The sequence below is a fragment of the Dysidea avara genome, chromosome 8 (genome assembly GCF_963678975.1).
Source record: "Dysidea avara chromosome 8, odDysAvar1.4, whole genome shotgun sequence".
Taxonomy (NCBI): Eukaryota; Metazoa; Porifera; class Demospongiae; order Dictyoceratida; family Dysideidae; genus Dysidea; species Dysidea avara.
Window position 1 is genome coordinate 5,974,145 of NC_089279.1, and position 12,822 is coordinate 5,986,966.

At 37.7% G+C, this 12,822-nt stretch overlaps 3 protein-coding genes across 3 annotated transcripts; 2 read left to right on the forward strand and 1 right to left on the reverse strand.

Annotated features, from left to right (window-relative positions):
• The first annotated feature begins 9 nt into the window (after positions 1 to 9).
• LOC136262861 (ras-related protein Rab-22A-like) lies at positions 10 to 3,234 on the forward strand. The gene is made up of 7 exons (XM_066057287.1): positions 10 to 139; positions 192 to 271; positions 318 to 399; positions 453 to 524; positions 581 to 691; positions 2,805 to 2,910; positions 2,966 to 3,234. Exons 1-7 carry the CDS (start codon positions 92 to 94, stop codon positions 3,076 to 3,078), a joined length of 612 nt encoding a protein of 203 aa, XP_065913359.1. The 5' UTR covers positions 10 to 91; the 3' UTR covers positions 3,079 to 3,234.
• Positions 3,127 to 6,636, reverse strand: LOC136262862 (ras-related protein Rab-22A-like). Its single transcript, XM_066057288.1, has 7 exons — positions 6,528 to 6,636; positions 6,401 to 6,480; positions 6,267 to 6,348; positions 6,086 to 6,157; positions 5,924 to 6,034; positions 5,772 to 5,877; positions 3,127 to 3,337 (listed from the first exon to the last, which is right to left on the reverse strand). Exons 1-7 carry the CDS (start codon positions 6,561 to 6,563, stop codon positions 3,231 to 3,233), a joined length of 594 nt encoding a protein of 197 aa, XP_065913360.1. The 5' UTR covers positions 6,564 to 6,636; the 3' UTR covers positions 3,127 to 3,230.
• LOC136262852 (mitochondrial amidoxime reducing component 2-like) lies at positions 6,624 to 10,183 on the forward strand. The gene is made up of 2 exons (XM_066057278.1): positions 6,624 to 7,397; positions 9,850 to 10,183. Exons 1-2 carry the CDS (start codon positions 6,714 to 6,716, stop codon positions 10,042 to 10,044), a joined length of 879 nt encoding a protein of 292 aa, XP_065913350.1. The 5' UTR covers positions 6,624 to 6,713; the 3' UTR covers positions 10,045 to 10,183.
• Positions 10,184 to 12,822: the final 2,639 nt, after the last annotated feature.

The following is a 12,822-nucleotide window of genomic DNA, read 5'->3' on the forward strand; positions in this document are numbered from 1 at the left end:
TCAACTAAACAAATAAGCGCATTAAAATGTAATTAGTAAGCGCGGTAAAATACAATTTCATATATGGTGCTACTGCGGCAGCGATAAATTGATGACAAGCCAGTCACAATACCAGGAGGCTAAAATATGCCTTCTAGGGGTGAGATATAATTCGGTGTTGGTTAGATGTAAACTTCGTGACGCTTCGTTAGGACATGGGCGTGGGCAAGAGCAGCCTAGTAGGGAGATTTGTACACGATAAATTTGACACTTCACTCACAACTACACTAGGGTAAGCTAGCTATTGTTACAACCACATAATGTTAATGCCATTTTAGCGCCTCATTCATGTCCAAAACTGTATCAATTAACGACAAGACGTACCGTTTTCAAATATGGGACACAGCGGGTCAAGAAAGAGTAAGAAATATTGTTAAAGTGTCCATGCAATTCACTGTTACTATACCATACAGTATCGTTCATTATTACCAATGTACTATCGCAATGCAGCTGCTGCTATTGTAGTTTATGACATCACCAATCAGGTGAGACACGTGAGGTTTATACGCCACACCCACTATTCCAGCCACTCTCCTCACAGGCAACTTTCAACGTACTAAGAGACTGGATACGAGAACTGCAGAAACTTGGACCTCCTAATATAGTGCTGGCCATTGCTGGAAACAAATCTGATTTAACTGAAAACCGAGAGGTAATAAGTGTTGTGTTGTACAAAGAAACTTTGACAAATTTGATCAGAATCAGTTCACTGTTAAAGCTCGTGACGTTATGGCAGCAAATTTGATTCTTCTAAACAACTTCTGACGAAATAAATTGTAGATATACATTACATTCGAAGCTTTTTGAGTGGTTAGTAAGCACCTTTAAGGTTGAATATTTAGAGCTATGATTTCTTGATTTTTGTCAACATTTCACGGACTTGTCAAGTTTTCTTTCTGTCCTAGTATGCCTACCAAGAAGACAAAGCTATACTGTAGCCGCATTATAACATGACCTGCTTGCTGGTGATCACAAACCTTAGCACATCTCTTATATATAATAAATGTACAATTTTTGAGTAGCAAATAATGCATTTCAGTTACGTACAGTAGGCATATCTCAATATTTTTTGCAAGTAAAATCTGAGCATTTTTGTATCCTTGAAATACTCTTGTGGAAATTTAATAATCAGCATAAATCTGTATCAAATACATTGTGATGTAAGAGGAGCACTAGACTTAAATGTTTATAGTACGTGGAACCAGACAAATTAAATATGGCACCTTGGACACCTCGCCACTTCCAACATGGTCCCCAAACGTGTAAATGTGGTCCATTTGACTGTACAACTAAACATCATCCAAGCCTATATTTGGCCATACTCTCTGTTTAATTTAGTTCAGTCATGCAATACAACACATTCTTTTAATGTGTGTGATTTAACAGGCCATTAAATGATAAATGGTTAATGTATTGGCTCAATTAACCACATGTCAGCTTCACAGAAAATATTTTAAAGACCCTAACCTGAGCCATACTTCTACCCCTCTATGAATTTGGTAATCACTGACATCTGTTTTGATGTCTATGTCATCATGTGATCTTAGTTGAGCTGTTGGGGATTCCCTTGGGGGGTTAAATTTCTCCCTTTAATAGGAAATCCCATTGTGAGAAGTTCCATCCTGCCTCTTGCGCTCAAACTATTCAACTCCAATACCTTCGTCAGCAAGCATTAGTATTTCTAGATCAATTCCAAGTCTTTCACCCATTCTAGCTTCCTATACTATGTTCACGTTGAGCTGAATCCTGAAAAACAGCTAAAAATTAAAAGTGAATGTTTTCTCAACAGAGTTAACATTTCAGCTAACCAGATGATTATTGGTAACAGCAAAGGTGTCAACAACAGACATGTAGGGTTTGGCTCCATTAAAAGTTCAGGAAAGGACTGTAATGGACACTGTACTTGTATGGCTTCCCCATAGGAAATGTACTTTGAAACTTTTAATTGGCCGTAAATATTATGTCAAACGTTTGAACAAAAATATTTCAAAATATTTTTTGCGGGTCAAGCTGTACTACAAATGAGCCAAATTTCACACAATAGCATTACCATATGACAGGAAATTTGACAAATCCACACTTCTTTAGTATTGATGAATTAAATATTGACAAAAATATTCAAGAAAGTGTTAGATCTAAACATGTACTTTTAGGGGCACTTATGGACGTACAGGGGTATGATGAATTAAAATTTACATAAATGTTTTGTCAAATTCATCAACTTTTTCTTTCATCAAATTTCCTGTCTCACACTAGTGAATAGCCATACATGCTCATGTGATAAAATCATCACCTTCACATCATTGTTAGGAGGAACACATACTCTCTTGGTTAAACCTCCCAATTGTTATTTTATTACACATTTATTATTGTGACTACAGAGTATACTAAAGGTGGAGTATATGATTTTTTTCTTGAAGACAACTTGTATTTGCATCCAGCAACCTTTTGTACACCATGAAATTTGCCCAATTTGTACATACATGTGCAGTATTGAAGCCATCACCAGTGTGAGCTGTGTTGTAATAGTTGTTAAAGTAGTCAAGTTTGTTGTCCCAGCCAACCAATGATGTGTGTGACACATGTTAGTGATGTTTCACTATACTTCCTGTTTGTGTGTGGTCTATTTTGTAGTGTGTATGAGTGTGTGTGTGTAGTACTGTGTATGCATCGGTTACTATAAGTATACATATGTTGTGTAATGCACGTGTAGTGTATTGGTTTTGTGTGTACAAATATCACTCAACTTCATGTTCACTGTACAGATCTCTACAGAGGAGGGAAAAGGTTTTGCCGAAGAAATCGGAGCAGTATTCTCAGAAACAAGTGCTCTAACTGCTACTAATGTAGCAGAACTGTTTGTAGAAATTGGTAAGCTTTGTAAATCTTGTTCTATCATACAGTAAGACATCTCCCTATTTGTTAGGAAAAAGACTTCCCACAGAAGCACCTCCAACTCTCAGAACGAGCCAAGCATCACACACAGTTACATTAAATAAAACATCTAAGGGTGGACACAGTTGCTGCTCACAAAACTAATCTTCAGGTTATTGTTTATGATAGATGTATCGAGTATGTAAGTAGCTATCAATAGAACCCTAACTTTTTTTGTAAAATAATCTGTTAAAAAATTTTGTGATATAATTCTATTATGTCTTCTGTACATGTTAAAAACAAAGACAATCTTTTCATCAACATGGACATGGTTTCTTTTCTTGCGTTGTTTCAGTATAAGTGTTTAGTTTTACAGTATTTGTTTTGGCGATGCTTTGGATGATGTCTAATGGTAACTTGCGACCTGCAACAATAAATATTTAATAGAAATCACATCCATCACTTCAGTGGGTTAGCTTTTGGTCCCAGTGAGTTTAAGTCTATCAATTATTTTGAACCCAGCATTTAAACATGGGATCTATTCTGCTCCCTGGTACGTATATGTGACTGGCTGAGCAAAAACCGGCACATTCCTCGATTTCCATTTTATTGTTTCTCTGTTATCTATAGTGACAAAGGAGTGACAGACTGACAGCCACAGTTTAAACCTTTTATGATGAATAGTCTTGGAGTTATGTTATAGTTAAAGCACTGCTACATGTGTGTATGGAAAATAAAGCACGGGGGTGTGTGTCTGGAGGCTAATACAGCATCAGGCGAAGCCAAGTGCTGTGTTTTTCATACACACAAGCATCGGCGGTGCTTTAACTGTTATATTATACTTCCTGGTCATCTGGCTTGGAGCGATTTTCTCTAGTACTCAAACCACTGCGACTTTCGGTGATCAGGATATCAGTAAGTGTTTAAATAATCTATTTCTAGTCGTAGAACGAGCTAATAGGATTAGTTTGGCTAGTTGTAGCGATTTACAGTGTGTTGTTTTATGTAACATTCCTTAAATAAATTCTCCACATAACTGTACTGTATTTGCCAAATTAGCTGCATAACTGTACTGTACGACTGATACAGTACAGTTATGCAGTTGATTAGTACTGTATGGATAATATGATACGCGGCATCGCTTTGATCCTCCCACGCAAAGTACAATATAGTGCTAGATAGTCAGACCAGCAATCAATTTGATTTGTACAACAAAATAAAATAAATCACTGGTGCTCATTTTATTGATCATAACTTACGATTGAAACAAGCTACAAAGATGGGACTTGGCTTGATCTGTTCACCATTGATCAAGGTATAGTGCTTTCCCTGTACTTCTCTGTGTGGGCAAAGAAGAAGGCCACTCCAGAAAAGAAACAACTATGGTAAACTTTATTTCTACTGTATCATGAGTAAGCATCCATAACTCACTAGCATTTTGTTGTACCAACACGAAGCAAAGATTTTCTTATTCCCCATGAATAGGCAAATCTAATGGTGTATAAGATTTGTTGATTAGAGCTTTGTTTCAGTGCATACCAAAGGCATTAAAACGTGTGTAAATTTTATGTAGCGCACATATTTGTGACCGAATTTTGGAAAACCGTCGATATACGCACAACAGTACTTTTGTAATAAAACGCATTTAAAAACTATGGGTAAAAAACACAAGCTCTAGAAAAAAAAATTACGCAAGTTTTTATCGCCTCGCTGGTGGGCGAATTAAGCCGCCAATCGATAAATCCTGAGCATCATCGTGTTCGCCTGTCCATGGGGAGTACAAACATCTTTATTTTATCTCCATACACGAAAAGATTCCAAAGTTACAGACGTTTGTTTACGTTGCAGTGACGAAAGAATTTACCGACGATCGTTTTTCAGTGAATTTGCCTTCCTTGTTGGACAAAGAAGCATGCCTGGGGAAAAAACTATACCTTGCTGGATGCATAAATTCATGGCGAACGCAATGAGCCAAGCTTCAATTCCATACGTCGTTGTATCAGTAAGTTATGATGGTTTATGTAAGCGCCTGTAGATTCTTTTCTCGATAGCTTCTGTACATATCAAATTATTTGCTCGTCCGGCTGTATTTCCAATGCTGCTTAACTTAGGAAGCTGAAATTTGGCTAGTCCATTCCTCTGTCCCTGTAGAAAACAAAGAACAAATAAAATGCATTTTGAAAATTGTGCGGATATCGACGGTTTTCTAAAATTAGGTCACATTTTTAGTTTTTAACCCAGATACATTTTCATGACAAAATAAAAGTTTGCAAAATTGGCTGGTTTTTGCTCAGCGGGTCACACATATTTCAGTGTGTACAGCAGGCATTGGTGGAAATGGTCAAAGTGGTGGCGAGAGTGTTTATAACTTAAAGGTAGAAATCTTTATGAAATACAAACGATTAGACTTGCACAAAACTCCAGTTATGTAAGCCTTCATTTTTAGCACCTCAGTGCTTAAACAGAACTGGGTGTGTATTCTGTAGGTACAATGGGACACAAAGTACCCAGTGAAGCTGGCTTTAATAATGGATAAAATCAGTACATAAAATAAACAAGTTATATAAACTTTCCTTCCTTTGATAACATGCAGTACATTATGACACCTGAAATATGGACACCACTCTTATAAAGACACTTCACTATGGTTCCATAAATACAATAGCTATACCACAAAAGTATATCAAGAAGTAAAACAATGGTTATGTAGCAATAGCAAAACCTGAAACTAAAAGTTTCTATTCAATATATGGTAAGCACTGCACACAAAAGCATCACCTCTACATATTATCTTTAACTTACAACGTGGCGGTGTAGACACCTTTACAGTTCATCACATGTACACAAATGTTACTAACCTAATTGTGTGAACAGTTCACTGATGTTTGTGCCACTTAATGCAGATGTCTCTAAGAATATCGCATCAACTTTATCAGCAAAATCTTGTCCTTCTTGAAAGGAGACCTGACAAGAGACGTAATTTTTGAAGGTGTTATGGCATCTACTGTACCTCCCGTTCTTTTTCTTTGTCACATTTAGTGCCTGTTATTGCCATAGTGAGATTATCAGGACCCAGTTTATGTAGCTCATCAATCCATGATTGCATTGATCTAAATGTTCTCTAATTAATTAGCACCATACACCTGTTTCATGTTACTATCACCACGGTTACCTCGTCCGTTATGTCGTAAGCAACTATTACAGCTGCAGCTCCTCTGTAGTACATAGGGGCCAGACCACGATACTGGAACAAATTGTGGTAATCAAACACATATATTTATTATTATATATTTATTGTTAATCAGCAGGACCCTCCAGGGGTATAATGCTGATATAGACACTCCCAGACACACCTTTTCCTGTCCTGCTGTGTCCCAAATGTGAAATAACAAGTTTCTGTCGCCAATTGTGACTCTCTTAGACATAAACGCCGCTCTAGATATAAAGTACGTTAATATGACATTCCCAATGATTCGTGTTGGCTTACCCAACGGTGGGAATTGATCTCTCGTCGAATTTCTCAGTGACGAAGCGATGCACAAGGCATGTCTTGCCAACGCCAGCTTCCTGTTACATTAGGACACGTCTAGTGGTAACGCAGATAAGCCACTCACCCCTAGCACGCATAGCTTTATTTCTACTAGTGCCATCCGCGAAGAAAATTTGAAAAGTGAGGTGCAAATTTCATTTTTGAGTAAATATATTTTAAAGATTTACAAGTACCTTAATTAATTCACGAAATCACTTGAAACTGGAAAGACTCGTTTTCATCCTACTTATTTTGTACTGGCTGTGCTAGGATGAAAGTTGTCTCTCTAAATGTATTTCCGGTAAAATCTTGTCAGGCTGTAAATCCAGAGGAGATTACAATTGACGAATACGGAGTGGTAGGAGACAGACGGTTCATGCTGATAGATGGAGGCAGTCGGTTCATCAGTCAGAGAAGGTGTCCAAAATTGGCCACAATCACCGCCAAATTTATTGACGAGAGTGGAACCCAGCTATTGCATTTGTCCAGTCCTGGAATGAAAGATTACAAACATCTACCTATCTATTCCAATGTCAGAGTGAATGCGGGGCTTTGGGAGGGCACAGTAGGCGTGGTTGACCAGGGTGATGACGTAGCTAAATGGTTCGCCACTTTGTTGGGCCCAGGATATGAACACGTGAGATTAACCTGCGCTGCTGAAAAGCAAGATGGTTACAAAAATCAAGTTCAAGAACGTTATCTTCCTGAGGCTTTGAAGGGAAAGCTTCCCTCCATTAGTGTTGGGTTAACTGATGGTGCTCCAGTGTCGCTAGCCTCTGTTGAGTCACTGGCTGATTTGAACAGTCGGCTACAACCAGTTACTGGAGGTTGTGTGGGTTTGAATAGATTCCGTATGAACATTGAAATATCTGGTTGTAGTAAACCATTTGAAGAAGATGATTGGCTGGTGGTTAAGATTGGCAGTATACCATTTTTGCTTTATCGAGACTCAGAGGTATGTAACTGTTCTAGTAAAACGATTCTCTGTACTGTATGCAAATTGCAAAATTTGGGTATTTTAGTGCATTCATTGAAAATAAGTAAACTTTTGTCCCCACAAAATTTCTTAATTAGAACCATACAATATATGGTGACTGTTTTGCTAGACTATTTTGATACCAACAGGACTGTTCAGTTAAGAGTGTGCGTGCGCATGTGTGTGCGTGCGCATGTGTGTGCGTGCGCATGTGTGTGCGTGTGTACAGCAAACTTGGTATAGGAAACTTAACAGAATCCTCTATGAAAAGTTAATTGAATTCATGATCAACTATGAGCACATTTGTATGGAGGGTACAACCCATCTGCCTGCTTTATTGTATATATGTACTGTATATTAGAATACAGAGGTTTGCACTTTCTCACAAAAAAATATTTTGACCAGAAATCAGCCTCACAATACCTTCATGGTGCCTTGGCAGTATTAGTGAGGCATACTGAGCCCAAAATTGCCTTCAGTATGACCCGAAAAGCTTCCAATAGCTTGCTACAATTTTTTTAAGTTTTGTGCACTGGATTTTTCTACTGACTGACTATGCCTTCAGAAAGTGTAATTCAATAATGGCTAAGGCTACAGGCTTGATTTTTTACTGTTCAACCAGACAGGTTTTGGCATGCCAGAGTACGTACAATGCAAATATCATGGACTTACCTTTGGGTCTCATTTCTCTTCACTGATAGCTCACGGTGCCGATTCACGGTGGCACCGCATAATGGCTTCCCTACTTTGTAACAGGAACCGTCTGAGTTTTCTGTTGTGACTGGATTGATTGCAGAGGTCCTTCTCGTAGTGTTCTTCATTTGCAACACTGTGCAATGGGCTTAAACATAGCAGAAAATGGAGCATAATGGCCACTTCACTATTTGAGTAATTGATAGTTAGGGCACATATTCAGACGAAAACAATAAGTCTGGCTCCATTCTTCTAATGTGGTATGTGCAGGTTCACTGGTCAGTCATAATAAAAAGTAAACAAGGAAAAATTAGGAATTTAAGTTCAATTAGGGATCATAGAAATAAAAAGTAGTGGAGGTTGCCTATACCTGAAGATATACTAGTGGACAGGTATAGACTGAAGTAGGGATTAAATGTCCACTAACCTATCTGCAGGTGTAGTAGGCAACCTCCCTTGTTCCACTACTTTTTATTTCTATATGATCCCATTTATATATATCAAACACAGTACAGTAGTACCATCTAAGTAGGGATCACCCTGACAATTCCACCTTTAAAATCATCCTAGAGACATTTTACATGACAAAAATCACCTTTACGAAATAGTACTAGTCCATATAATATATAATACAACATTAAATATAGCAAAACACTTACAGGTGGCCAGATATAGAATTTTTAAAATCACCAAAGCTCATCTCACACCTCACTGACCACAGTCGCAAGGCTAGAGGCCAAATGAAGCAGTGCACGGCCACCATTTTATACCACAATAACAAACTCGCCAGTGAGATGTGCCTTTGGGGTTCTGATGAGTGTAGGCCCTCTGCACCTAGTCTTTTCTTTATCTTCAATCAGGCTGCTTGTCTTCTTCATCCAACAAGACCATATCGAGGCATTCATTTTCCATATCAACACGTTCTTTCAGCAGCATATATGTAGACGCCACAGAATTATTTCAGAGCTGGATTTCAGAAGCGCTTCAGTCCCGGCGCTATTATAAGAGATATACTAGCTAGATATCTGCAAGTTCGCGATTGGGATCCCGTTTGTGATAGGTTTGCGACCACGCCCATCAATTAAAGATCTAGGTGGACCAATAGTGATAGAATATGGAGACCATACCTCTTAACAATCTAGCTGTTTACTTAACAGTAAACAAGATGACCGCACCCCTAAGCTAGCTGCACACCCCTTGGCTGATATACTCTAATACAACAGTCATGTATGATATTCTAATAGAACAGTCACAAGTTACATTGTAGCTAGCTGTGCTACAACAAAAAACTTTAAAAACTATTAAAATTGTTAATTTAAAAATGAAGTAGGGATCTATGAGTGAAACAAGAGATGAATGGTGACAACATAGCTCAGTGGGAAAGTCCCTACTTTGGCACATTAGCTATAACAATTATTTTGCTCAATGCCAAAGTAGGGACTTTCCCACTGAGCTATGCTGTAATACCATCATTCATCTCTTGTTTCACTACTTTTCATTGCATAGATCCCTACTTCATTTTTAACAATTTTTAAAGAATACAATATAGACACTTGGCTAAAATGAAACCATTCAGTTTTAGTCAGGTGAGCTGCTGCAAATGATAAGTGGGTGTGACTGTTAAGTGTGATACTGCAGAGTGACATGCCAGCAATCAAGAGACATATGGTGCTAGAATTACTAGAGAAGTTTTCATTGACTGCTTTATTACAGTATTTGTGTACTGTCTTGTCTACAGCGCTGCAAGCTCACAGCAGTGGACCAGTCAACAGGAGAAGTAGACAAGTTTGGTCCACTAGAGATCCTACGGTCATACAGGGCACCATTGGGACCAGCACATGCTTGTTTCGGACAACTACTGATTCCACTCCAATTGGGAGGGGTTGTCAGAGTAGGTGATGAAGTTACTGTGCTACAAACTAAAAAGAAGTGAAAATCTTTTTATATAAGGCGACTCATTTATTTTTTCTAATTGTCAAGCAGTGAAATGTTGTAAGCCAAAAGAATACTTCGGCATGTGTACGCACTGTTGTACCATCACATTAAGCAAGACATTGATGGAGTATACTGAAGTTCTTGAAACTATTGTAGTACCACTTGACCTGCTTAAGTCTAAATTACTGTATGACCAATCAAAGTTTTAATGTTATTTCTCTTGAAAATAAACACTTCTATTTTAGACAATGCTGATATTCTAAATTGTGGGCTTCCCCTTGTTTCTGCTTCAAACTTCTGACACATCCTATCACTGGTTCTTACCTGAACAAGCAGAACCTAGTGCAGATAGTCTGACACAGCAGTTTTTTATAAAATTCCTTACAAGAGTCCTCTGATGCAGCTGACTTTAAGACACCTGTAAGTGTCTAAAGGAGTTGTGCCAGACTACATAGCTTGCTTTTTATAATTTTACAGGTGACAAAGCATCTAAAATTTAATACATTTTTATCCAGGTTGTATGGGAATAAGATATTGTACCTTAAAAATGCTTTATTCTATTCCTTGTACCAGATATGAATCATTCTGCATATGTGGTCTGTGACTTTTTTAATATCCATGCATAGTGTAGAGTATAAGAGCTAGCTAAAACAGTGTTAAGGGCAAGTGCATGCACTGCTGTAAGTTATTAGATTACAGTACAAATAACCGCATGACCTCATAACTGAGTGTTATATAGTACACATAGCTATACATGTTGTCATAGCTACAATAATCTGAATAATGTGAGCTGGGACATCAAATGAATTATGTACTCTGAAATGGCAATGCCATGTAATCATATAGGTGGCAAGTTACACAGAAGGGTTTCAGAGTTTCTAGAAACTAGCTAGTCAAGCAAGCTTAAGATCAAGATATTCTAATAAAGAAGTCACCCTGTGTATGTGTTTTGGGGACCACCTTGTACAGGCTATAAGCCTTTTGTGTACCCTTTCTTTAGATAAAATTGATAATAATAATACAACAGTCAACTGTATACAAGTAGTAATTTGATGATTAAATTTAACTGCTAGCTAGTCCCATTGTTAGCTACAGTTTAAGCAAATACAAGTACACCTATAGGTAACATGGACAGCTCCAGATATTTTGATGGCTGGTTTCCACTGCATGAGTATGAGTCTATAATATTTTGATGTCAGGCTATAGCTACATAGTGCATCACTAGCTAAAACTATGCATATACCATTACAAGCAGACTAACATGTAGTGTATGTCACTTAAAGAGGTCTGAGTGCATGCCTCCAGCCCATGCACACTACACTATAACACTGTTCCATTTGCTGTACTGGTGTACTGTAATAATAGTAATGGAGTTCAACATACATGCTTAGTGCTGAAACGATTATTCGGTTATTTGCAAGGTTATTTGACTATTTGGTCAGTATGACACCATTCAATTCACTAACACACTATTTGAATAATCGTTAGCATATTGTACACTGTATTCAGCTGGAAAAGCCAGCCTTGAAACTCAAGATTGTGAATGAAGTGATGTATCTACGCTGTAAAAATTCTATTTTAGAAAAGATATAGAAATATAGCTCTTAGGTTTTACCTTGCTCCCAAACAAAAGGGAAGTATAAATGTAAAGAATAATCGAATATTCGGTTGTTTTGTTCACAATTATTCGAATAGTAGGGACCCGCCGATTATGCTCATAATTTTACCTATTATGCTATGCTGCACTGCTCAAAAATTCACATATTATGCTTAAATTAATGCTCAATATTTACCTATTATGCTCGATTATGCTCAATATTCATGCCTTAGTTCATATGCTTTGCTATTAGTTTAACACTGTATAGAAAGAAAAAATGGGTGGCTGGAACACAAATAATAAATTCTTGCTGCATGTAAGAGAAAAGATCGATATACTCTAATAGAACAGTCATTGTGATGATTGTTCTATTAGAGTTACTGACTGCTCTATTAGAGTATATCGATCTTACTTTGCAATTGTCATTTTTCCAGCAAGAATTTATACTGTCGTATAAATATTTAACCTATTATGCTGGCATTATGCTCAATGCTTTTAGGTACCTATTACGCTCAAAATTATGCCAGCATAATCGGCGGGTCCCTATCGAATAGTAAAAGTAGCCTATTCGTTTCTGCACTAGTAGTAATGGCTATCGACCAGGTGTTGTCTTGCATCCTGCAGCTGATGTCAAGGTCTGAGATGCTACTGTGCATCATCCATTGAATCTATTGGGTCAGTCAGTCTGCAGTCTTGGCTGATGTGCTTACTTAAAGTGAAGTATATAGATATTAAAGGAGTGGTCTGCTGAAGTTGACTTATCCCTGGTAAGTTCTGGCTGCCCTGACTTGCAGAATATGGCTGTAAGGCAGCCAACAGGAGTGGTATCTGTTAATTGTGATCATCATTTTTAAATCATCAACTCAGCAGTAAATTTAATCTATACCAAAGCATGCAGTCAAACTGTGAAAAAGGGTGCAGCCTTTCAAAAACAAGGTGAAAAATTGTGAAATCAAAGGTGTTGACCAAAAATGGCTGCAACAATGCTAATTTTTGAATCAATGTCATGTGGCCACAAGAATAATTATGTTTTAACTATTGGGCAGAATGAAGCAGTTACATTATTGGGCAGAATGAAGCAACATTTAAAAAGGCTAGGTAGCTAGTGTCATGCAGCTTTTGATGGGTTTACAGCAGACTCAGCTCAATTCATTATCTTGCATGGCAGTGATGGCACTG

Bases quoted from the DNA above. Each gene is read 5' to 3' on its own strand.
- LOC136262861 (XM_066057287.1), top strand. From the start codon at position 92: ATGACAAGCCAGTCACAATACCAGGAGGCTAAAATATGCCTTCTAGGG. The intron at 400-452 runs GTAAGAAATATT...TATACCATACAG, and splicing joins ACACAGCGGGTCAAGAAAGA to TATCGTTCATTATTACCAAT. The intron at 525-580 runs GTGAGACACGTG...CTCTCCTCACAG, and splicing joins TTTATGACATCACCAATCAG to GCAACTTTCAACGTACTAAG.
- LOC136262862 (XM_066057288.1), bottom strand. From the start codon at position 6,563: ATGGCACTAGTAGAAATAAAGCTATGCGTGCTAGGG. The intron at 6,035-6,085 runs GTAACCGTGGTG...CTAATTAATTAG, and splicing joins CTTACGACATAACGGACGAG to AGAACATTTAGATCAATGCA. The intron at 5,878-5,923 runs GTACAGTAGATG...GTCTCTTGTCAG, and splicing joins ACAAAGAAAAAGAACGGGAG to GTCTCCTTTCAAGAAGGACA.
- LOC136262852 (XM_066057278.1), top strand. From the start codon at position 6,714: ATGAAAGTTGTCTCTCTAAATGTATTTCCGGTAAAATCTTGTCAGGCT. The intron at 7,398-9,849 runs GTATGTAACTGT...TCTTGTCTACAG, and splicing joins TGCTTTATCGAGACTCAGAG to CGCTGCAAGCTCACAGCAGT.